The 27,439-nt window shown below is 41.4% G+C and overlaps 1 protein-coding gene across 11 annotated transcripts in view; it reads left to right on the top strand.

Annotated features, from left to right (window-relative positions):
- LOC119649162 (supervillin) overlaps window positions 1-27,439 on the top strand; it is an 838,258-nt gene that overhangs the window by 743,219 nt on the left and 67,600 nt on the right. For all 11 annotated transcript variants that reach the window (XM_038051179.1, XM_038051177.1, XM_038051182.1 and 8 more), the window contains 2 exons: window positions 13,441-13,705; window positions 13,773-13,922. In XM_038051179.1, coding sequence (XP_037907107.1) covers window positions 13,441-13,705; window positions 13,773-13,922 — 415 coding nt within the window. The remainder of the gene's footprint in view (window positions 1-13,440; window positions 13,706-13,772; window positions 13,923-27,439) is intronic.

The raw sequence follows: 27,439 nt of genomic DNA on the forward strand, positions 1-27,439 counted from the left end.
TAATCACGTATTCACAATCAATACCTCAGAAATAACAATTCTATCAACTTCATTGCATCATTTCTCATTTCCCTCCCCCTCGAAGCACTGGGCATCCATTTCCATTACGCCACCGCTGATATCATCTGGAACCTAGGAAAGCCGCACCTTTTGGTATCGCAGAAAACACATTTCGCCTTGGGAAAACATCTCCAGCGCAAGCTCAAGTATCGTAAAGAGTATTTACAGAGAATGTTTTTAATTACGTAACTCATGGCCAATTACACTTGCAACAAAGAAAATACGAGAAAATCGAATGCCCCCAGCCCCAAGCGAAGACGATGCAACATCACTTACTGCGCCTATGAAATGTATTATGGTCGTTGATAAATTTAAATTTGCAAAAGGAAAGAGTGCCCACAACAATACGAGTATGCGGAGTTCATTAGATGTTTTCCAGTGTTTTCTGCGGTGTTGTTAGTGCATTGTAGTTTGAGGCATCGGAAAGGTTTATCATTCGAATGCAATCAGTGCAAGTTAGTTTCCCTTGAGTGCATAAAAATAATATAGAATCCATTTAATACAGAAAGTGAGGTATGTATGTGCACAATTGTCTATACATACAAAAGATTTTATCATCCTTCAGAATCCTTCATCTACAGATAGATCAAGCATCATTTTCTGCCTCAAGCTCCTATACCCTCCTGTAATATATAGTTGCCTCTCCATGGAGCATAGCGCGTCAACTACACCTCCTCGTTATCGGTTGTCAGAAATGTGCTTTAGCTTTTTCATAGTCTTCCTGAGAAATCTACACTTCTCCTCTACTGTTCTGTCCCATACATTTCTCGGACGACCTACTTGTCCATCGCTTTGGGTTAGTGGATTCCATTGCATGTCATAGCCAAAAAAGAAAGAAGTCGCCCTTTTTCAGTTGTGAACTATCCACTCCTACTTTAAACTTCTAATCAAACTTAGGGACTGAAGGAAAGAGACCGGCTGAAAGGGCCCCCTGTTGCGTCTAGAACCCTAACCCGCACACATAACCACAAGCAAGGCCTATTCAGTGTAGGAACACAATTCCGTGGTTCAGGCAGCCTCAGCTACCCTGGCATCTTCCTTATCCACCTCTTTTCTCCTTTTCGACTTAAAAATGCTTTGAGCGTCCTCACTCCACAGCATGGCCTCAGCTATGGTATTTAATCCCTTCCATCGAAAAATGATGTCGATGGTGCTCCCATTTTCTGCAGAAGAAAAAGGTGTGGGAGATATCGGCCACCATCAGCAAATGACGTCTACTGGTTAAGAAGCTTCCGATGTTCCGCTGGCAAATCGCAAACATCCTAGCCAAAGCTTTACCTGTGGTGTTGAGAATCTGCTTGAATGAACTCATCTTCGTGTCTGCCATGATGCTGGCTGCTGATGGCTTCATCAACCTGAATAGGGAGGACTGTGGAAACCCTCTCCTTGGTTAGAACCGCTATCTCGATTTTCTCCAAAAATAGGAAGAATCCATGCTCAGTCATACAGTAGCGGACTCACCGCATATCTATTCTAAGTGTGCGCTGAGCTTGCTCATTAGCATGTGCCGCAACCAGCGCCGCAAATTCATCCGCGTGTACGACCGGATTTGGTATCTCGTGTCGTAGCAGACTATTCATAAAGCATTCCAAACATTTGCATCAAGGATAAATCCTACCCCTCCCGATTTAATCCTCATTGTAATCTTCCTTCCAAGGTCTCATAGGCGCGGTTCTTCAATTACTCCCTCAATATCCGCAAAAGGTCTCATGGAATTTGAAATCGATTTTCCAGCGCCTCAGGCATGTTGCACCACTTGCAAGAATTGAAAGGGTTTCTTACATCTAGCGTCACAAGGAGCATCACTCGTCGAGAGTAGTGACTGTGTACCTCAGCCAGTTTCACCGCAGCATGTGTTGCGTTAGTCACTATTGGCTTGATAAGTTTGTCAAACAACCATTCCACTATGTCCAAATACAGAAAGCGGGTGGAGAAATCACTCACTGTCAAACATGCCTTGAAGGCGCTATCTGGCTTATACTGAGACACAATTTTCAGCACTTCGCTGGGAATACCTTTCAGTCCTGTTGCTTTTTTGTCCTTCATGGACATGCCGGCTTCAACAAGACCATGGCTTCGCCAACCTGAATAGAGAGGACTGTGGGAACTCTTTCCTTCTCTAGAGCTAAGCAGAATTGATTTTCAACCATCCATCTACTACCTCGCCGCCCAACTATCGCCTTTTACTATCCCTAAGCCGGCCTCCTTTGTGACATTCATTTTGTGCTGATCTTCCCGGATCAGGTAGAGCAGGGCACGGTTCCTTAAATAATTCCTCAATTTCGCAAAAAGTAACATGGAATATGGAAACGATTTTCCAGCGCCTCAAGGATGTGGCACCACCTAGAAGAATTGAAGGCGTTTCTTACGTCTTGGATCATAATGAGCGCCACTCGTCGATAGTAGCGATTGTATGCATCAGCCAGTTTTACCGTTTAGGCCACTTCCACAATCGCATCAATTGTAGATCACCCCGCTCTGAAACCATATTGTGCATGTGAGTATTCCCTGCAGCACGTATTGCGTTGCGTTCTCAAGCAGCTTCCCTGTTGTGTGCAACCTGTAACCTTTGTCCTTGCGTATTAGCGCAGCCCTCACAACCTTCCAGCGGGAGATTAAACCACCCTGCTGAGTAGCAACTCCACCTATATTTGTATACAAGTTTCAGCACTTCGCTGGGAATACCATCCGGTCCTAGTGCTTTTTTGTCCGTCATAGGCAGGTCTGCCTCCTCTATTTCCATGAAACAGGGTGATCGAGAGGCATCGATTTTTTTGGCCACCAGCTTATACCCGAATCTCCATGATTACCTCTAAACGTCTCTGATTATCTCCTGCCGCCTGTTAATTTCGTCGCAGAGTTCTTGCACGCTGAGCAATTCGCCAAAGTCTGAGGCAGTTCCTTCGTAAATTTGCAATTTTGGCCACCCACCAGTACATAGGTAACTTGCTGTGACCGTGTTTTCCTTTGGAAGCCGATGTGTTGCAAGCTGCGGTGATGAGGCTCGTTGTTGAGTATACTATAAATTCACTCGCAGTTTTTCTATCATTTCTTGAGAGAGCTTTGGCATATTTTCCAACGTTAGTTATTTGATGGACGTCAGAACATTGGGAGAAACCGTTAGCTCTTCTTTCTTGCATCATCTGCTCCCTCAGGGCGTGAGCAGATGCACTCCTATGCATGTTCGCTTACAGGATGTAAATCATGGTGCTTGGCTTTTTACCTTTATAGTTCTTCTTTGAAGAACTGGCAGCGCTCGGAACTGAGAACATGAAACACATCTTGTTTTTGCAGAGTCCTGGCACACAACACAGCATGTTTTCGACTGGCTTGTCTTCACTTTTTGTCCAGGTTCGCTACACCTCTAACACAGACTGCTTCTGTCCCTTTGCAAACCGGTACAATGTGCCCGTAGGCCCAGCGCAACAAAGGGCTGGAATTGTCCTTCGCCGTATCCTGCAAATGATCCCATCTTTATTTTCACACAATGCAGAAGTTAACTTGATGTGACAGAGTGGCAATAACCAATTTTTATCCTTTGAAGTTGACAGATGTAAATCCCACATTGAAATTGCTCACATCTGAATAATCCCGTTTTATCACTTATTGAGTACGGTCGCGAAACCTTTAACCAATGAATGGATATCTGTTCAAAATTTCAAAGTTGAGGTTCATAGAGTGTGACACTAATGTTGATTACTGTAAAAGGTCTAGAATGTAAGGCATCTTTTATGGCTTGATCCGAAATGAGCACGCGATGAACGTCTGATTGACGTCAAAGCCAAACCAAAGAGCAAACTGCAGTAGACGATATTAGAATAGGTAAGATCGTGGGAAATATATGTCTCTGCTGGTACGCTACGCAAACCAGTAATGCGGATGCATGGAAGTAGTGTGTGCAATTCTCAGGTGCATTTTATAGTGCAGGTTGGGTTTTTGAGGCCTCAGATGAATATAGGTTTTAAACCGCGAACCAACCTTTGTAGAGATCAAAAGGGCGAAGTGAATCAAATAAAAGCAAGCTACAAATTAATCATCAGAATTTGGACAACCGAACAAATACCAGACGACTGGAGAAAAATTGTAATTTGTCCAGTGTCCAAAAAAAGTGGATCGTCCGCGTTGCGAAAACCACTCGGGGATATTATTGTTGTGCTTCAAGGTGCTAACGAATATTATTAAACGACTGACAGAATATACAGACAGGGAAATACCAAAGGTGGCTTCAGGTCCGGACGATTCACAGTAAAGCAGATGCTTGAAAAGTACTGGGAATATGACATCGATGGACACTAGCTGTTCGCTGACTTCTGTCAGGTGTACGATAGTATAAATCGTAATACTCTGTACAGAATAATGATCGGGTTAAAAATCCCACCAAAATTAGTCCAACTAGTGAAAGCCACAATGATGAACAACGAGGGCCAGATAAAAATTCAAAATGAGGTGACACAGGACTTAAGCAAGGAAATGATCTCACGCCCACCCTTTTTAACTGGGTACTGGTCAGGTAGGTGGCCTCAGCTGATGGCAGAGGTACGTTACTGTCAAAATCCGTGTAACGGGTTGCGTACGCAGACAATGTGAATATTCTTGCCCGATCGTGCGAAGGAAGTGTTCGAGCAGTTCGAGTCAGTACCGAGTGAAGTGAGGCTCAGGGTTAATGAATCCAAAACGAAATACATGACCCAAACTCGAAAGGCGACTGCTAATATGTAGAACACTGCAATGGGCGAGCATAACAACTGGACCAATTCGTCTACCTAGGTGCTCTAGTCTCGAAGGGCGGAAACGAAAAACACGAAAACCAAAGGCGAATTTCTACTGCTCATAAGGCATTTTATGTGGTCCTCCGATGATGAGATCAGACGCACAGATCCAATAAACTGCGCATTTACAATATATTATTTCGTCCGTACTGCTGAATGCATGCGAGATGTTGACCTTGACGCAAATATCGGAAAAGCAGATCAATATTTTCGAGAAAAAAGTCCTTCGAATGATTTTCGGAATTGTAAAGGAAGGAAATGACTGACAAATCAGATACAATCATAAATTGCGTGAATTATTTGACTACCCAGCAGTATCGACACTAGTCAAAATCTGAAAATTGCAATAGACTGGCCACATCGAACGACCAAAAGGGAAGCTAAGGTAACCAACATATTGAGAACTGAGTGGACGCAGATTGCAGACCGATTCTAAAATGTTCTAACTGGAGGACGCGGTTTTTGGATCGAGATAATTGGAGGCGATGCATCTAGGAGGCCAGGGCCCTATTTGGGCAGTAGCGCCACCGAAGAAGAACTATCGAAACTGCCAACATCTCGTCCCTTCCCAAAACTATCCTTCATCTTTCCACATACCGCTACCCAGAATCGGCATTTGTAATTTTGGAGATTTGGCATCACTATATATCATAAGTCAGTTGTTGTACATGTAGGACAACAAGCGCAGGCGCATTGCTCAGCAATCTAGCACTTGGCTGCTTATAGGAATTTTTTTCACACTTTTCTTCTCTGTGCTTAAAGAAATCTGTTACTAGATATTGCAGGCTACGTTATGATTAAAATCCATTGGTTATTCACTGAGTAAATTCATTTAGGGTTTAAAGTCGCTAGACTGTTATATTCAATTACTGACATTTTCAAACTCCTCAATTTCACGTTTCAAGAGGCCTTTTATTTACCGCGTCGATAATTATTTGAGTGGATATTCCCACGATATTATTCACGTCTTCTACCGGTAGATCAGATGTGTCAGATCTGCCTTTAAAATTAGTATGGATATTTTACCCATGAAAAGATAGAAATAAACAATCGTTTTACAAAAACAATACGAATGTCTATAATCAGCTCATTACAGTTATCAAAATTCCGTTCTACGTAATAGCTCCTTAGCCAAATTACAACTGTCCATTATTCCGGTCGCCATTTCTCCCCTTTCATCGTCCAGCACACACGACATTGTTCATTCTGATCTCTTCCATAAATTCTTGCTGCAATTCCCATACAATACACAACCCAGACATTTCAGACATTTTCTTCCTCATAATTATAATTCCCATTGTTTTTCATGGAAATTCTTTCCTATATTAAAAATGTAACTGCTCATTCTAACTATGGTCGCTGAGCTAAAAACGTGGCGGCATTTCCGTCGACAAATGTTGCATGGGGACAAAACCGAGAAAAGAAAACGGACTGGAAACGGATAGTTCAAATATCATAACATGCAACTTGTTACATCATTGTAACCGAGCAATGCTGGGGAGACCACATGTGATTTCCACGCCAAGTTCTTCAAGGTTTCTTTGTTGTATTGTAAGATGGGAGCTGCATGCTTAGGGGCCAAGTAAAAGTCACATGGTGAAGTATAGCATTTAGATGTGAGTGGAGCTGCTGATGTTTCTGGCATTTAGATGCTCTAGAAAGCATGAAAATAAGAGTTTCATTTGTGGCTAAGAAGAATGTAGAGTTAACCCGTTGTTTCGTTATGATATGTTCTCCTTTACTTTCATGGGAGATCACAAGGGTCGCATACTTGTATATACTAGAGGCAATTGGAAAGTAATAAGAAACATATATTTGCAGTGCTCGCCTAAATAGGTCATCATCTATAAACTAAAATTATAAACTATTTGAATAAGTAATTGAAGAAAATGCAGAAAAATGAAGCAATATTTGCCATAAAGAACTTCTACTTGACAAGAATTTCCACTGAAAAAGTTTACTTGGTCGAAACATCAAGAAACCTTTTTACCTTATTAAAATCAGTTTACTGTCTGTCCGTCTGTCTGTCTCTCCCCCCCCCCTGCCCCTCTTCGCAAACTTTTGCAATGTGGCCTTTTTTCCCCATTTTCGACACAGGTCGGACCTATCGTGAACATTTTTTCGCCACGTGCCCAAATTCCAAACACCTGAAGCATCTTTTCAAAGTTATCTGCTCTCGTAGTCGGCAGACGACCCAGCCAATCCGGACTTTACTGGCATTGATAGCCCTTGGCCGCTTCAAGTGTTAGACTTATGGTCGCAGTTTGTGTGCCACCATATGCCTTCCTTAGCCGTAGAATATCTCGCTCCTAGACCGACTGTATTCCCAGCTGGGATCGTAGGGCTTGACAAATTTCTTCCTTCGTTGTGATCTCGTCCTCAATAACACTCAATAACCACACGATTTTGACTGAGCTTCACTTCTGCTGCTTCCCCCAGTGACGACTCGATTTTCTTTCTGCAAGTCCGTCTGTCTGCCTGTCGGTCACACGCATTTTTCTCGGAGATGGTTAGAGCGATTGACACCAAATTTGGTAGAAAGGTGGGAACTGTGAACGCTCACACATACAGTGAGTTACATCCTTTTACGTTTAATTTAGTCATGTGGGGTATCAAAATAAAGGTCTCGCTTACTACTTTTCGAAGCCGGTCTTAGTTTTAACATTTGTTAGAAAAGTGGGGAGTGCGGGGGTTGAAAGTGATCATTTCTTTAAGGGGGCCATTCTCAGAAACTACCAAACCGAAAAATCTGAAAAAAAATCAAGAGGCTGCCACTGTATATTGCCTGGGCTCCGAAATACCTTCTATACCGATATTTCTTCAAATAAAGTTAATAATAGTATGTTACTATGATTTTCTGTAATTGGCTGAAACCCCCCCTTAAATTCATCCTAGCACCGCAATTTTGCAGTGATGTAGACTGTAACATAGAGCATGATCTTACCAAGTTTGATGGAAATCGCACTATTACTAACAAAGTTATAATATATCAATGTTGTTGCTTCTTTGAAAATTGAAGACTATGAATGTCAATATCACCCGAAAGTGGATACTCTCACATAATATATGGATATATTACGTGCTACGTACTAAGAAATACACAAAACCTTTCGTACCTGAAGCGTCCAGCTTCCGGTTTCCCGACTTGTTTCTCTCTATATCACATTCAACGAAGTTGTAGCTTAAATTAGGTAGAGCATCTATAGAAAGTTAACCTCACTAAGGTCATATATATGTAGATCTTCTACCCAGAAAATAATGTACAAACCATGGTCTGCCCGCAGCTGACAAACAAGTCGAGAACCGGAAGTTCGGCGCTTCAAGTGTGAAAGGTTTTGTTGATCTTTTATGTAATATTTTTCGGAGGCATGATGGTTTCATTTATACATAGCCCGTAGTATATATACGTTGAAAATACCCGATACTCAATTCGATGTGGTACTGACATTGTGGAGTACCATTTTGACGCAAAGGAAGGAAATTTGACCTACTACAACGTTGTTAATGATGGTAAGATTTCCACCAAACTTTCCATTATATTATATATATATGAAAGCCTATATTAATTCAAAATTTTACGGGTTTAGGATGAACTTAATGGGAGTTCTGCAGTAAATTTCAAGAATAGATTAAAATACTGTAATCTGTTTAGCAAATATCGGTATGAAAGGTATTTTGGAGCCTAGGTGTTATATAGAGGCATCATCATGATGATTTTTCTGGGGGGCAGTTTCTGAGAATGGCACCTTAGTTTAAGTGATTCCTTTATGACCCCCTGACTCCTCCGTTTCGCAATCGGCTTCGTGACTGAGACCTGATTCGGACTAGTACTAATCGAGAGCTTTCATTTGATACCCGACATGACTATATTCGATAGAAAACAATTCTACATCCCTCTTAAGTTTCCCTTACGTTCCACATAGAATGATGTAACTCACTACATGCGCGGATGTTCACAGTTCCCACCTTCCCAGCAAGTTTGTTGGTGTTAATCGGTACAACGGTTTCTGCGAAAAGTGCGTGTGACAGACAGACGGATGGATTCACAGAAGGCAGTCAGACAAAAGCTTAAAAATGACTATTATAAATTGAATTGGAAAAGGATCTCATATGACAGCCCCCAAAGAATTATTATCAACAAAATTCACATGAAGGATGCAAATCAGTAGTTTCAGTTTGTTATCAAAAATCAAGTAGAGATCAACCAGCAGTAAACATAGCCAGTAGCTTCAGAAGAAGTGATCATTACCTAGAAAAGAAGGTCGCAATAGTCAGCCCCTAATATGCAGAGTAGATGAAAAGATTGCGGGTAGCCATCAACGAGGAAATAGCCATCACGAGGACACGGTACGACTTACAATGGCAAGCCAAGTATTAAAGCCGAACGGAAATTGTATGACTGAAACCAAGTCTGACAACAATGCGGGGTGAAGCAGGATGAGGTGATAACGTCAAAGAGATAAGCAAAACAATAACGACTAGAAAGTACTCATTTGATCACCGGCAGACACCAACAACACGGCGAAAAAAAGTGAAATTAATCGAGCAGAGACAATACTATATTTGATAACATGGACGATTTACTGGAGAAATTCCGTTGCAGAACTGACATGAGTGTCACCAGATGACTTGAAAACTTTCTGACATGTACATGTTCACGTCGAATACGCAAAACCTCCTCGAAGATTACCCGGAAAGATTTCCCTGTCAATAAGGATATATTGTATTGCATGAAGACCGTTCGTCAGCTGAAAAAGGCAATTGAATGATGCTGAAAAATGAAAGGAGAAGCAGATTGTAAGAACAAATTGAGAATGAGGAGTCACGGCTGTAAGAGCGACAAGAACAATGTTGACAAAAAGAAAACCTGTACGGTGAGAAAAAATCATAAGGCAAGCTGAGGATATACATGCAAATGGTCTTGATAGAAAACTGTAGTTTTACTGGATTTATTGACACCGATAGTGACCTGAGCGCGATGAGAATGGATGGGTATGCTAAAATAAGCTCATCAGTATTGTCGTTGAGCGTGCCAATATTATTGGATCTTCTCAAATTAAGCACTGAGTGAATTTGTGACGAGCATCCTCTCCTTCCTTCTTTTCGTTGACAAACGAGGTCGACTCGTCATGATTTTTATCAAAAGCCTCATCTGGAGTTAATCGTGAGGCCTTTAAATCACCATCCAGCGTATCTAGCCACCGTTGTTTCGGCCGGCCTTTTGTTCGTTTACCATTGACATCGATGTTCAGGCCAATCTTAACAAGTGAATTACCGCATTTCTCCCAATGTTTCAACTATCGCTGCAAACCCCATGTCGATCGCGAATATCCTCATTTTGGGTGTGATCAAGGCGTGTCACGCCACTAGTCCAACGCAATATCTTCGTCTCTTACCGCAAGACGCCGTTCCTTGTCTTCTATAGTCCACCAACACTCAGAACCACAGAGAGTGACAGCACGCACGAACGACATTGCGGTAAACTTTAGATTTGAGACGTTCGTTGATACGTCGTTCACAAAAAACACCAGTTATGGACCGCCATGACGCAATTTTCCATTGGCTGATTGGCGCCACACTGGGAACTAGAGCAATTGAACCCAGCGCACGAGTTCTTCTGGTCAAACGCTTTCTCCAGGTACAAAAATGCAATGTAAAGAGGGTGATGTTTCTCACGGTGTTTCTCCATGAGTAACCACGCAGCGTGTATTGCGTCAGTAGTTCCGCTTGATTCAACAATTTGCACATCCTGCTGGACTACCTCTCTTTTTCCATATTGGTATTGTGCCACTGTCTTGCCAGTCAGAATAACCCGATTTAAGAATTCACATATCGACAGTATTGGGTCCCAGCTTTTCGCTTTCCAGAGCTCAGATGCGATGTCGTCAGGTCCTGTTGCTTTCCCCAATTTCATTCGTTTTATTGATTCCTCGACTTCAGTGACAGTGCCAGGTGGAATGGCTCCAAATGTCGGCAATGCTTGTGGAATAAAGCCAGCTTGACTATTTACGCAAGGGAAAATCGAATCTCAAAAATGCGGACTGCTAACCCATGCGATATTCATTTCCAGAGCAATGTTCCTGACGAAGTTGAACGTCCTCCGCAAAATAGGGTACCATATCGCGAATTATAATATATAATAATTCCAAAAGACGAAAGATAGTGGCATTCCAATAAAATCGGTCTTTAAGGATAAAATATCATAATATTCGCGCCCAAAAAGTTTACCCCATAAAAATGGAGATAACGTCGAGAAAATTTATTGATGAATGGATCAAAGATTGAGTGAGAGATGAATTCAGATTATGCATATTCAATAGTTTTGGTAATTAAAAGTGACGACCCGACATATGTATGCATTGACTCTAGGTCAATGAATAAGAGAATGATTAAATTCCACTGCCCTTTCCGCTTACCAATTGTTCTCAAGAAAGGGACGGCCAGTTTGAAATCTTAAAAGTACGTTTCGTCTTGCGCATCTCACCGGCTGAGGTCAACCCACCGCTCCAGACATTTTACTGAACTCAATAATCCTCAAACGTCGATTATCCGGCATCTTGGGAAAATAAAAACTGCTTTTGAGGATTGTCACATGACCTAACAAACACAAGCTCCAAATCGTATCGACAATGCTGGTCACTGGATAATTCAAGTGACAACCACTTTATTCGTCAAATTGTGACCGGCTATGGAAATGAGTCTATTTCAGGAACCCGGGTAAGGAAGCGGTAACCAAAGAATAATATTGTATGTTTCGTGAAATTTCTAAGGTATAATCGGTTTCTTGTTGATCCCAAAGGTCAGACTTTTTGCCCAGTTTTCTTAGGTGCGCAACTCGATTAAATTTATGCGCCACTTAACTTAGCTTTCGCAACAGGACAATGTAAACTCTCACTCCGCCAAATAAACCAAAGAAAGAACAATCTTGATTCGATAACTTATCAGACACCGAGCATAGAGAACAAATCTTGAGCCTTTTGCGAAACGCCTATTTCGTTGCAAGACGCGCTTCCTTTGTCCACGCAATTTCAGCAAAATAGTTACTTAGAGGAAGTGTGAATCCCTTACAGAAATTATTCGCAGGTGATAATAAATTTTGCTGAACCTCGCGACACAAATAGCATAATCGGCTTCCTAGGACTCACGGGATTTTTTAAAAAAATTCATACCGACATGTGTTTGGAATGAGACTTCCTGAAATCGGGAAAATCTGCATTCCGAAGTCTTTACTATGTGTCTTATAGCGTAGTACCAACTTCGGAATGCAATGTATTACACCCCCGTGTGGTCGTATATACTGAACTACACACTAATAAAGACAACTTGCGGTTATGTGTAGGGTAGAACCAGCTCATGAGACGCCTCCTAACCTTTGCCCTGGAAGCAGCATTACCAAAAGTGCTCCCTAGATGTTATTCACTTCCTTATACATATCGACAAGCGCGATGTGGGTGTGAATCATATTATAGAAGGAAAACCACCTAATTTAATACTAAGCCGACAGAAGCAGAACTAATGCTTGTTTTAGTATTGAGGGAGTCCAAAATTGCTGATCTTTCTCCCTCTTCTTTGATCGAGGGACCGCTTGTGCTGTGCTAAGCACCCAATTTTTATAAAAACGACGAAACTTGCGAAACCGATCATAAAGTGTTTGACCTAACCCCCAAGTTCGTAACCAAACTTGAGCGAACTTGAGCGACTCTGGGCATAACAGCGATCGCTACCGGATCTGAGTAATAAAATTGAAATCCTTCCAGGATTTCGAAGAATTTGTCATTTTCCTACTCGGTGCTGTGTATTTTGGGAACTATGAATTTGTCTGCTCATAAAGGGAACATTGCTGCCAACCAACAGCAACCTGATTTGAGTTTTGAAAGAATTACGCCAAAGGATACAACCGATCCTCATCAATACAAATAGATGCGTGTAATTACTCATCAAATTACCACCATACCACGGCTAAGGTCCGATTTATTTCGATTTCATTTTTTTGAGAAATTTAAGGACATTTAACCAGGCTCTATCATTCAGATGGAAAACAAGCAAATACTTTTCTGCTGAAGATGCTGGAAGTCCTGAGTCCGCACCCACTTGGTAGCGGAGCGGACCACTTGGGACGCAACTTGCTTACTTAGGTCTGAACTTATGATGGATTTCACTTGAATATAATTCGTGTTTGCGATTATGGAGCAATTACCGTCTGCCGTTACTTTCGGTCATGCTGCTCCCAGGGTAGAGGTGAGGCAGCGTCTGGTGAGTCGCCCCTGCCCTGGAAGAAACCGTCAGTCAACTTTTTCGGTCTTTTTTTAAGCAAATGCTGTTTACCTAAGAATTCGTCCATATCCTCTGTACACCAGAAGATTGTTTATACCGGCATGTTGATAGGGTAGTAGTGTAGGGTTAAAAAATTAAATAATTTGCATCTCCTATTTCATAACTTTCTCTGGACTCCACAAGTTCAATTCTGATATTACAACTTAAATTCACAAAGGAAACCACACGATATTATCGGATTACATTACCAGTATTTTCACAATATCATAACGACATACAATAAATTTCCATTTTCAATCTAATTTTCATTTCTGTTTTCTTTCAATTCTCTTTTTAGACAAGCGAACAATCTAATAGCAAAAAGCAAGAGTCATTCATCCATCGTAGATTCATCAATATCAAATCAATCTGAATATCCAACAAATACTGGTCCCATTGGAGGTGGAGGTTTTGTAAGTCTACGAAATGCGTTAAAGGAATCATCGGACGATGTTCTCAGGCTCCATTCGGGCACAAGTGGAGGACATTTGGACGAAAAACGTAATTCCGATACAGTTCTTCCTGATTTTCTAAGAGGCGGTGTACGAAGGAGTTTCACGCAGGTTAGTTGAGTAATACCGTATTTACTTCGGAGGATGTTGAATGAATTTATTTTGGATACATTTTCAGGTCATGAGGCCCGATCAGAATACTATTGCCAAAACTGGCTCGATTGCCGAGCGATTGGCAGCTCTACAAAAAAGCGGAGAGGATGAATGGCGTAAACGAATTTCAAAACGGGATGAGGTCGATGATGTTAAACGAGAGAACTTTGTCAATGTAAGTTTTAACGTAAGCGTTATCTGCTGAATAAACAATTACAGTGCCAGGGCTTTGTAGCTAAGAGGTGAAAGTTACATCTGTCGCTGTAATATGCATACCCTGCGGGGAACAACAAAGCCCCCGAAATGCGCCCTGCTACCGACTGGGTTCAAGATATTAACGAAGCGATCATTAGTTCTTTATGCTCTAGAAACCCTTCTTGAATGAAAATATCAAAATGGCTTTCCAAACTGTTGATAACATACATGGTAGGGACACATGGTCCCGGTGAATGGTAAACCGACGTAAAAGGCTTACAGATTTATGCATTTCTATCCCTAAAAACACAGCCCAAAAAAAGTGCGAAATGTCGAAAGTCTCTCGACGTCCCAATTATATATGCCAACGGTAGACAGTAAAAATTACGAATGTAAAATCTACTTGATTTGCACGGATCTTATGCATGTCCATATCCTATACATATTTCTGGTTTGAAGGGCTTAGGTTGCATTTTGAACCTTTATCCTTTTTAACCAACTATGCTTTGACTGGATAAAATTGCACTTTTTTCCAGCCGAATACTAATATTAGATGAACTCAAACCCACTATCATCTATTCCTAATGCCTATCTTATTATTTTGTAATATAGACAATGGAGGCGTACATCAATAGCTTACTTGAGTGCAAACATTTTTCTTTCTCCTCAGCCCTTCATTCTTCTTTAGCCTTGGTCCCATTCAGAAGGGCGGTCGGCTCATTTTGTTCGGTTGCGCCATTTTGTCCTATCAAAAGCTTGATCAGGATGCAGTCACGGGACATTCAAATCACCATCCAACGCATCAAGCCATCGCTGTTTCGGCCGGCCTTTTTCGTTTCCCATCGACTTGGATGTTCAGACTAACCTTGGCAAGTGAATGTTTATCAGCGCGAATTACGCATCCATACCTTCATAGACATTGATCGCGAGTATCCTCACGTCGGATATGATCATTGCCTATTAAGCTGCTGGTCTAACGCAACATTTTCATCTCCATTACCGCGAGGCGTCGTTCATTATTTTTTACATTCGGTCCACACTCGGAACTATAAATACCGAGGGGTGACACTGCCATAAATCTTGAATGAGACGATGAAATGTCGTTGTTACGTCAATCACAAAGAACACCCCTTCAGGGAGATCCTAAAAACTGAAATTTTAAATTTAGGTAATTTTTGTTTTAGCATAATCAAAAAATGGCCGATATTTTACTTAGCCCACTTGTAGCCAACATGCCAAGTGAAAAACAATGGATTGTTCAGATGACCTTGCGGGTAGATGTATCGCCTATCTCTTATCGAGAGTTTGATTCACCCGTAAACTAGTTCATACAGAGACGGTACACTAGTATATGGAGTCCATTTGTCTTCTCTATCGAAACTAGCTGAGTAGATGGCATTACTATTTTCGTTATATTGGCAGCCTTTCACTCAAATAATTCTCTCCCAAGACGCTTTACTCCTTGCGGGCGATCAAAATCAAGGACGAATCGCCTACGGCTACGCTGAAGTTATATTACATGCTAGAAGATAAAAACAAAAAAAAATATTGAATGGAAATGAATCTCATGAACATATTGCGTTTATAAAGGATTGAATAACGTCTTTCCGGATAGAAATAACTAACCGTCCAGGCAGATCCTCTTTATAAAAATATGGGACCCATTTCTGTCAGCAAATCCAAACTTTGGGTATTTCCTTTGCACAAGAACCTAACATGATATTTTGTTTGAAGATTGAGGGATCCTAAGTCCGCATTCACTTGATGTTGAACCAGGCCAGGCTGCGAATTATATAAAGTGAACATTTTACGTTTGCGAACTGCTTCGGGTACGCTGCTCCCAGGGCAGAGGTGAGGCAGCGTCTGACGAGTTGATTCTGCCCTGGTACGAAATCGTGAAGTCGTCTTCGATGAAGTCGAGAGGCTCTCACATCACCGTCTAGCGTATCAAGCCATCGTTGTTTAAGTCGGCCTTTTTGGTCGTTTCCCATCAACTTCGTTGTTCAGACCAATCTTGGCAAGTCAGTTCTCGTCAGCGCGGATTATATGTCCACACCATCGAAGGGGCTTATCTCCTAATTTTCCCTATGATCAGTGCCCCGTGTCAATTGCGGATATCCTCATTTTGGATGTGATTATGACGTGTTACGTGTTGTTCTTCGGTTCCATAACCGCGACGTGGTGTTCATTGTCTTTTATAATCGGTGAATACTCAGAACAATAGAGGGTGTCAAGGCGGACGACATTGCGGTGAATTTTGGATGAAGCGATGAGACGTTCGTTGATGCTTTGGTTACAAAGAGCACCAGCTGTGGAATGCCACTTCATTCAAGTTGCGTGGATGCGCGAAGTAATTTTATAATGCAGTTCACCATTGAATGATAGCATTAATCCGAGATATTTAAATCGCTCAGTTCTGGGCAAGCCATTGTTACTGGTAGTGATGGTTATTTTTCATTTCATTTTCAGATTCAGTCTGATACCGTGTTTCAGGAGGCTATTATTCCACTTTTGAACAAGTTGTTCTAGGTCAGTTTTGTTATGAGACGCTCAAAAAACGTCGCCTGCGTAGAACAATGTAAAGGGGGTGGGTGTTAGATATCCCAAGTGACAGTGACTACAACAAGAACAAAGAGGAGGTCGTTTGGCTTGCGGTCAATAGCTCTATATAGATCTAGGAATGCAATATACTGATGGCAATGCTTCCCACTGCGCCTGAATAATTTCATTGTTCTTGGCAAACCCCTGCAATGTTCGACATCCTGTGTTGGTTTCTGCATTTGACAAGTCAATTACAGACAATTATAGACAAAAACTCACTGAGGAAGAAGAGAACTGGTCCTCGAAATACCGGTATATGAGGAATAAAAAGCTCATTATTCGGCATTTAAAAAATAAAATTTGTCTTTTTTTCTCATTAAGTCAATTAAGATTTCTCTTGCCATCCCGAGTACAGAGTTCATCATAAAGAATCTTGTGACCGAACGCTCGAGTAACAGCCGCCGATTTCTTTGCCTGCCGATTGGCGTTCATATAAATTTTCCAATTGGCTAATAATTTATTGAGAAACTTATGATAGCGTCGTTTCTTCTCACGGATCTTCATTTGGATATGTTTATTCCAAAGCCAAATATCTCGGTTAATGTACCGCTTACCAGGCTAGATGACCCCGAGGATTACATGGACCATTTAATTCACTGTGGACTAGTGCGTTCCTCAAGGTGTTCTATCGTTGGCTTGTTTCGCAAGACAGTAATCAACGACTAATGTTGAGGTACGATGTATCACGTATGGCTTTGTAGTCAGTGACGGTGTTGAAATGCCTTCGTCTTACTATAGTTTGATCGATTCCCGTATTACCCCTGCCATAAAATGTACGAAGATAAGACAATCGTTTGATAAACCATGTATTGATAAATACAGGGTCGTGAGGCTTTACAAAATGGACTATACCATCACCAGCCTCGTTACGTGCTCCAAACCCTTTTCCCCATAGCACCTGTCACCGCCTGCCTTTTCAACCACATGTCCATTAAGACACGTTACAGGCCCTTTCTACTACTACCCTGCCTTATTCAGTCTACTCATATTACGATACTGGATGCTTCACATGTCGATTACTAAGTAAAAAGAACTTTCCAGCTAAATTTAAACCACAAGCATGGCCCTGGCATTGGGATTGAATCGGCCTGCTTTCTGATAATTCCCCAGTTCCAGCCGGAATGCTGTCAAAAGGTGTCAAACTCGCTGGTATATACAAACTAGTCACAAATTGTTGAGCAAAAAAGTTACTAAATTCTAAAATCCTATCTAAAATCGCCTCCTTGAAAGCTAAAACAAAACTATGTGGAGACCCGGCTTCTCCATAACCTTCGGTATTACCGGCTCAAAGGTTCCGATATAAACTGCGAATACCTAAAAATACACGCGAATACCTAAAAATACACGCCTCCAGGGCAGGAACTGTCGCAGCTTTACAGGCTTGCAAATCGTCGTCTAGCGTATCAAGCCGTTGCTATGTCGGCCAACCTTTTCGCCATTTTCCATCGACTTCGATATTCCATAGGCCAATTTTAGCTGGTAAATTATCATCAATATCCCTTAGTTGGGGCGGGACTGGTTCCGCACTCACCGCATCATTTTCATGAATATATACTTTGGAATCATTTCGCTGGTGGGTTTCAACATTATCTATGGAAAGAGCGATTTTTGTTGTGTTTACTAATGTCTGTTAGAGAGAAAACTACAAAGGTAACATTTTATCAATTGCAGCTTCAATTACAATTTCACTAGTTAATATATACGGAAACCTAGTATTTGGAAGTTCCCAGCTTTGCTGTCAAACTGCTGAGCCCTGTTGATTATCAGGATATGGTCATATCAACAGAATCCTTATATACTCTTACATATATGGTTAACTTACAATCGTTAATGAAACTTATACCTAATCCTGTTGGTTCTTCGCAATGTGCTACAATTTCCTCCATGATTTTCCGAGAAGCTTGCGCTCCTTGTACACTGTTCTATGCCACCTAATTTCAGGACAACCTACACGTAACTCATCCTAGGATAGTAGGTTCCATTGAGAGCAGGTGGAGCGGGAATATAACCTCGGCAAATGGCTCCTCAATAATCCGAAAAGTGTTAATGTGGTCGGTTCAGAAGGATTCAAAGCAGAAACCAGCCTGTTCTTCGTCGTTCAATCTATCAAGATGTCCTTTGATATTATAAATTCCAAAACAATTTAGCTGGTATCTTCGAGAAGATTCTTATACTAGTAATCATGTAGTATTTCGTCGACATCTCGCATCCATGAAATCAATATCTGGGCCTTTCGTGTTTCTATTTCCGAATTTTCATTTGGCTCCCTGAAAGTATGATAACACGATGAAGAGTTACTGAGCGTTTAATAGGAATGAGAACATTGATCCCAACAGTCACTTCTATCGTCATTGATATTATCTCGGCAGCTAACAGTTCGATCTGACCTGCTATATTTTCTCTTTATGTCAATGATATCTAATGTAATTAACTATATCGAGGTCAGCTTCATAATATCTTGTCCTGCCGACTTCACCACTCAACTCGATGGCATTACTCACTCCCCATATACAAGGAAGGTCAATATTTTCTGAGCTATTCTCTATTCTCATTTATTAATTAATTATTATTCAGCTGTTTTTATTTATTAATTAATTGTTATTCACAGCACTATCTAAGGAAGCTTCCAGTCCAATTAACTAAAACGTCCCTTTCAGACGTAAACAGTCCTAAAGAATTCGAACGTCATAGCTCATTCTGGTTCCATGCTTCAGAACTATATTGAAACATCACACCTGACGTGCGACCACCTAATTACAATGTCAAATTGTTGACACCTTTTCACATATGCTTAAACATACATTAAGTCTCTTTTGGCTCTTTTAAAGTAAATTTCACTGGAAAGAGCAAGTCTTTCATAACAGCCGTGAAAAAGTTATTGACCCCTTTGAACTCTCCATGGTGGTTGCACATCTTCTTCGTGTAGTTTTCATGATGGTAATTCACCTGCAGTTTTTATTAATCTTTGGGTGAAAGAACGAATGTTTAGAATGGAAGTTTATGATTTAGAAGGCTCTCATGTGTGAGGTAGTTGTTAAATAGCAATGGATCTACCTTTTAGCAATTAGTCAATCACGTTTAAAAGTTTACACGCAATAAGATGAATATCTTTTGCAATTGTACTTTCAGTAATTGAGACATCAATCATTTTGTTGAATGATGAAAGAAAGCAGAATAATATTACAAGTAAAGTTGATTCTCAGCCTTTCTAGCAGTTCTCTATGCCCATCTGCACGTCACGCCAAATTTATTCAAGAACAGAACTTACCGACAATTAAAATTAAATTTTTCGCCAAGAAGCGTGAAGAGCTCTTTCGAGATTTTCCAGGTAAACTGAGATTAAAGTACAAACCACTTTGTTATTTATTTAAACATTAAAGGAACTAACCCGCGTTAAAAAAAATACAACTTAAAGGTGCCTTTCGTATACCCGCTGTCAAAGAAAACTTACGCCTTAATATTTCAGCCATTTTCCGCTAAATTCTTTGACGTCTATCTTCTAATAAAGGCTCTTCTTACGTAATTCTAATTCCGCACGATTGCTTCTGGATCTATAACGCCACTCGGTCACCTAACGCTTCACAATAGAGTATCTGTCTAGCTGTCACTGTTTCAAAGGATTATTCGACATTCTCAAGATAATCTCATAAAACCGCATCTACAGTACCCCAAAATATTGTCAACGTGACTTTTCCCGCTGATACTTAGATGTGGAACTTTTTTTTGTGTTTACACAAAACCTTGAAATCCATTCACTGTCTGTCTGTCCGTCTTTTTTTTCGGCGTTGGCAGGTGGAAAGGTTCAAAACCTACTACTGGCTCCTGCCATGCAGTTATGTGACACTTCTACTCACTAATACCACCTCCTTCTCATTTCACTCTCTCCACGAAACTCGTATAAACTATTGCGTCGCGGGGCTGGATCAGCCTTTAACTGCGGCTCATTATGGTTCTCTCCCTTTCTTGTTTTCGCCGTAGTTCTTCCTGCCTAAGCAGTTGGTGAATAGCTTGCAGTTCCTTTGCAACCTGGTTCAAAGCATCTGTTGACTTCAGCATGAACTCTACAATATTTTCGGGTGCTAAGCGCCTGTATGCGACCGCTTCCATTCTTGTTCGAGGCGCGGTAAACCTGGGGCAACTAAATATGACATGCTTCGGTGACTCGTCGCGACCAAATCAATGTAAATAAGCACGATAACCTCCATGTCCACTTAAGAATTGCGTCAACTAGTTTAATTCCCCATGGCTGGTATGTCCAACGACCAGTTTATGACTCATCCCATCTCTTTTGCCACCCTTCGATAGATTCCCACCGGGCCAGCTGCCGTCGAAATACCCTAGACTTCCCAGCTGCATACGTTTTGTCGTAGAGTCGCCGATCTTCATTCGCCAATATATCTATGGGGAGCATCCCTACTAGTACATATGCTGCTTCTCCTGATGTCCGATTCGCACTGCATACCCGGAGTGTAGTTTACATTGTTATCCAGAACAGTTGCCCCAACTGAAGCTGCGTAGACAGTAGAAGACGTCGACTTTGTCTTAGCCCACCAATATTCGGTAATATCTTCGAAATCGTTGCAGCGATAGAAGACGCTTTAGTTGTCAATAATTTTTCCCAAGTATTTGAGCGATGGTTGGGATTAAATTGTTTGTTCGCCAACTTTAATTTTCACCGTTGTATTTTTTCTTCTCTTGCTGATGAGAACTACTTCTGTTTCATGCTCAGCAAATGGTAGGCCAGAAGTTTTTAAAAAGGAATTGAGGTCTGTACTGTACTGTACTGTTATTCCGATATCATAGGCAAAGCCAATGGTTGTCACGTTGTACTGAAGGTGTACCATCAACACCCCATCATACATAACTAGCCACAGTAAGGGACCTAGGACAGCCCATCGTCCAAGTCGCAGTAAAGTCTTCTCCCAAGGAGAAACTCAACAACAATGCGTACAAAGTATTTCGGAGCTTCTAGCGTGGCGAGTGCCTCGATGATTTTTCTCCAGTTTGCAGTATTAAACGTATTTTTTACGTCGAGGGTTATTACTACCCAGCATTGCAGCCTGAGCCAAGCCAGTCATCGGTGGATCCGAACTGTGTGTCGGAAAGGCATCCTTCCTTTTTCAACAGTGAGCAGCCTATTGTTTATAACTCGGTCAAATAGTAGTTGTAGTTTGTCAATGGTATTGACCAGACGTATCGGTCTATATGAGGAGGGGTCATCCAATGTTTTACCCATCTTCGGAATGAGTATGAGCTTTTGTAGCTTCCATTGCTCGGGGAATTCTCCTCCTCTAAGGCATGCCGTGAAAACTTGGGCAAACATACCTGGCGCTGTCATGGCGGATATTAGCGGTTCCATTCGGCCCTGGCATCTTCTTTTCGGTGGATCTTTTCGCTGCGTTTAGAACCTGCTCCTCCGGTAGTGGTAAATACCGGAACTTCGTCGGGATTTGCCTGTACTGCTAGAAAACTCGTACAGTTCTCATCTACTGGGAACAGAATGTTCACTACATTCTGCAACAGCACGGGACAAGTAATCGGTTTAGAGCGCTTGCCTTTTAATGATGATCACCGACCTGTAGGCACCACCCCATGGGTTAGAGTCAGCTTCACTATACATCCGCTTGAAATGTATGGATTTGCTTTTCGTGATAGCTACTTGCAATTTTTTCCTTGGATTTTTGTATTGCATGTGCAACTTCTCAAATTCAGGTCGGTTTCTTCTGCGCTGGGAGCGTCTCCAAGTTTTGAGACATTTTTTTCCGGCATTCCCCGATTTCGGAATTCCGCCAGAAATTGTGATTTGGTCTTGGGAAAGCGCTACGCCGAAGCACAGAGGCAACGCATACCCCGTTTAATTTTTCCACGACCTGTGAAAATTTTTCTTATGCGCTTCCCGATGACAATGTATCTCCCAGAAATACTCCTTGAATATTTCCTCGTCAAATTTCTTGGTTACCCAGCTCATCGTTATTCTTTTTAATAGCTTCATAATCTTCCTTTGCGAAGTTTAATAGATGATAGCCTGATGACGGCTATGTGTATATTTCTCGCTGACACGCCACTGCAAGTACCTGATTAGAGTGTCACTGGCGAAGCTGAGGCCTACCACCGATTGAAATTCCCCCTTCGAAATGTGTTGGCCGCGCCAGAGTTCCACATTCGATTGTAATCCTGATTAGATGTGCATGACTTCGTAGATCTCAGACTTTGTGGTGACTTTAACCAAGTCCTTGTATTCGATCAGCACGGAATCCTTACTCATTTTGACCGCCGCAGCTTCACATAGTGACACCAGCTTTAAATTCGAACGGCAGGTCGCCTTTCTGTGTTCGTCTTATCCGCGTGACATTTGCACTCAGAACAGTCAAAGAGGCATCAGCTTTGACCTTGCGTAAGATTTCCGCGTACGTCAACTCGATGGTTTTAGTTATTATCAGCCCATCCGGGCTGGCTCTTTTTTGCAGCTTTTTCATAGGTCCTACCTTCGTCCAAGTGTCTTCGATGCTGTTAGTGGCCTGTTCCACATGGCCAGATAAACCTCGGTCCTTCCTAGGTTGTGCCGGCATCTGTTTCTCTTTTTTCCTTTTCGCTGTTCACTAGGGAGATTGCACTTCGTCATTTGAGTCCCATCGTCGTTTGTTCCGAATTTCCGAGATATCCTTATCACTTTGGAAGACTTCTTTATCAAAGAGCTTTTTGGGAAGAGATGTCTTCTGCGTGGTTTGGGTTGCTACGGAAACCATCGGTTTCAGTTGGCTGATCAACATTATTCCTTCTGCACGTGCTTTCACTTCGTTTTTAGCCTTGAAGTATGTTGCCCTGATAGAACGCACCTGATCTTTAATCACGTGGTATACGTCATTTCGTTGAGAACGTGCTCCATTAGATTATTGATCAGTCTCGTGAATGCGTCACCTTAAGCAGTCTTCAGCAGTAGTGCAAATACTGCTGAAGACGATCCAACATGCCGCTTTTCCGTCAAATTCGCTGACGGTTATCGCTCTAATTTAGCGCTCCGTTTGAAGAGATCACTCGCGCTGTCTGCCTGTCTGTCTGTCACACTCGATTCACTCGGAAACGGCTGAATCGATTGTTACTAAAATTGGTAAAAACGTGTGATCTTTACATAAAGCAAGTGGCGCCATTTTGTGTTGGGTTTGAAGGAGGGTGTAAATTTTTTTCAGGAAATGTGGTCATGTTAGTTCGATTAGTTCTTTCCGAAACTCTTCTTACTTTTGATATTGAGTGAAATATAAGGAAGTGACGGCTTAAGATGTGACTCCCAGAAAGTGAAGCAGGTCTCGTTCTCAAAACCCATCCAACCGAAAAATCTGTAAAAATTCACAGCGATGCACCTATATAAAATCTAAGCGTCAAAATACATCCCGTTCTGATATCTGCTCAAATAAAGTTAATAACAGTACATTACCATATTTTAGAAATTTGCCTGAAAACCCCTCTCAAGCTCATTCTAGAAGTATAAAATTTAATATACGCAATAATATAGGACATAATTTGTAAAAGCTTGAACGCAATCTAACTATTCTTAACAAAGTAATTGAAAGTTAAATTTCTGTATTTCACGTAAATTTATTGCACTCTAAGGCGTGTATGACGTCATCATCAAGTATACGATTTTAATGGGAGCCCACATGATTTTCACTCCGGGGCCGGTTTTTCATCCTACGACTCTGTTTTTCTTTTCTGTTATTGAATGATGCTCGTATAAACTTAAAAATGGAAAAGTTCAATGAAACTCTCACCATTTTTCAATGAAAACCCAACATTGTGTTCTACCCGAGAATCTTAGTAATAATAGTATAATAGAGTCGCACCAATAGTTTTGGTTAAATATATTCAAACAACAAAATTGTCCATGCCTCAACTGCGTAGCTACCGAGCTCCAACCAGTCATAAAACAAACCATGTGTAACCTTTTTCTTTTCGAAAAATGTAATATCAGTTTATTGTGTGTCTACACAATTGCATAGCAACACTCCATACAAAACTACAGAAATATCTCATGCTCCACTAATCAAATTCCGGAATACAGTTTGACTCCCACAAATTCTGCAAACTAAAATATTCAGTGATGCCTGAAATTTTGTTGCAATCAACCTTTTCGCAATAATAATGCTTGCAGGAGTTTTCATCGTTAATTAAAGCATTAATTGGAGTGATTTGTAGTCAAAACACGGTTGCTAATTTCTATGTAAATTTCCTTATAATTAGCACGGGAAATACAGTCGAAAGTGAATGGGACGAGAAAGGCCGGGAGGAAGCCCATCGAGATTTAATTTGCTGCTACCGCTATTGACATAGAAATTAAGCTTTTGTTATCTTTTTGAGGGAACTGGGTTAGTTTACTAATTAGTTTCTATAATAGGCGCTGGGTATTGTAAGTGTCTATGTCTGATATTTGTTGGGGTTGAAGGGTATTGACTTGCGAAGAGGAGGATTTTGAACTCTACCAGTCATTGCTACAGAGGAGACAAAAAATCATGAATAATATCTCTTTTCCAATATAAATATGTATTTAACTACTCGTATTTACTGTCAGGATACCATCACGATCTCATTTAAGTCACGGGAATGAGAATCTGACTTGACTTCATACGTTCTTTCGTCTTCAGTAATATAAATCGATATTATGCAGTTCATCTGGTCTATATGTCTATAGGTTAGCTCAAATCCAACCTATTACAGCAACTAATGGTGTTTCGGCAGTAACTTGTAACTAGATTTCTTGATTTCCGCTGCACAGCGGAAAATTGACTTGTGAAGGAACGACTCAAAGAGAACGGAATTTCGATCCGGCAGCTTATGAATTTCGCAACTTTATTGCTAATGAGACATAAAGACTGGTCCTCCATCAAATTTGTACTTGTTTCTTTCGTGACCTAAATGTTCCTTCGGTATCCTACAATAAAAAATATCTACAAAATTATAAGTTAGGACTTGTTATATCAAACGACAAGACCCCAGAAACTACCGCAATAGAAATATTTTCGTCAATTTCTCATCATCATTTTAGATTGTATTTTACTTGTTGAAGTCATAAGCTTCGTCGATGGAATGACCGATTTTACATATACATGCTCTGAGTCGTGTACGAATTGATGAATGAGACGATATCCTCGTTGTCTTAAAGAGCTTCTTTTGCCATTCATCTTAAAGTTGAAGAAGTCACTAATAGTCTCATCTCAATTACATCGGCAACATTTGTTGTCTTTATTACCGATTCATTTTTTTTTGGTCCAATACTCCAATAATCAAAAAATCCATTGCCAAATGTCTTATACCAACATTCTGACGCAATATATATATTGATCAAAGTATATAGCTGTCACTAAAAATAAGCCTACTCCAGCAGGACAAATAAATCAGTTCCTTGAAACTTTAGTTACAAACCTATCTTTTTTGGGTAAAGTGGGTGAATGCATTTACGTACGAAGCGTTGGTCTCCCGCAATCGTCTAAGTACCAACTAAATATCTCGCCCTCAACATCAGAGAACTACCCTGGAACCGCTTGCTGCCTTCAAATCAGGGAATTTCTTTCACTAACCCCTTTAGGAAGGATTGTGAGAATCGTCTCCACCACTTCTACGTTCCTGTTGTACACGGGAATTTTTCGGCCGTTCATCCGCCTATCCAATCAGACGCGATTCGTCAGACATCTCGAAATGCAGTAAACAATTATATGAAGCGTTCCAAAACTCGAGGGCAAATGTTGGTAAATTGATATGCGCACAGAGTCTTGAACTCCCGGTACGCTGTCAGACTACCAACCGCAAGCATGTTATCTGGAGAGAGATCCCCTGTGTTTAAGTAGAGCTGTTGACGAAACCCATCCTACCTTCTGCAAGGAAAAAAAGTGTGATGGGCGAAGTCCACAACTCTATTGGAAAACACACAATCAGAAGATCCTGCTTTTCCAATCTTGTGCAGGTAAAACTGATCATCTCCATGCCCACTTAGGAACTGGGTAAGAAAACAGTCAATCTTACTATGCTTCCGATTCAGCCACACACCTGAGTTGCCAAAGAGCCGCACAGTCCATCTGCCTCTAGTTTCATTTTGCCAAAAAAGTTGCCACTAATCTAGTGTACGAAGCCGTTCTGCACCACCTCCCTTACGCTTGTATATGATTTTACGTTCGTTAACAAAACGTGCAACGGGGATCACTTCCGCTTTCATCATCACAGCCAGTTCAGAGACAGTGCGGGGCGCAGACGCCACCCGCAAAGTTCCCCGTCTCTGTACTTGGGCGAGACGCTTACGATACACCACCACCAGCCGATACCTGTGCGCCGCTGAGCAGAACAGACTGCGTTGAACTGATCAGGAGACCTCCAATATTTGCCATTAGTCTACTTAAGGCCGAAACTCCAGCTATAGCCCTATCCGCTGCTGGTTTAATTTACTCGAAAAAGCTCACCTTTGAGTCAAGAATTCAGCCCAAGGCATTTTACCGTTGGTATGACTACTTTGGTTTTTTTCCATAAACGTTCCAGGGGTATAGCCCTAGGATGGATTACTGCGCTATCTCCGACGTGATCTCCATCCTCCTCTGACCCACTAGCATCTCATAGAACAGGGAGCGGTTCCTCAGATAATCTGTCAATATCCATAAGAGATAGCGGGTAGAAAATATTGTCCAATGTGCCTAAAATATCTTTCCATCTTACAAAATTAAAGGGATTTCTAACCTCAAACGTTACGAAGAACACCACCTGTCGAGTTCGGCGGCTGTATGCCTCCGTTTGATGAACGGAACCCACAACTTGGATAAAAGCGGATCGTTCTGCTCTAGAGCCGAACTGCCGTGGAGATGAGTCTTCGGCGGCACGTATCACTTCAGCGAGTCTATTTCTGATGAGCTTTTCCAGCAC

The sequence above is a fragment of the Hermetia illucens genome, chromosome 2 (assembly GCF_905115235.1).
Source record: "Hermetia illucens chromosome 2, iHerIll2.2.curated.20191125, whole genome shotgun sequence".
NCBI lineage: Eukaryota > Metazoa > Arthropoda > Insecta > Diptera > Stratiomyidae > Hermetia > Hermetia illucens.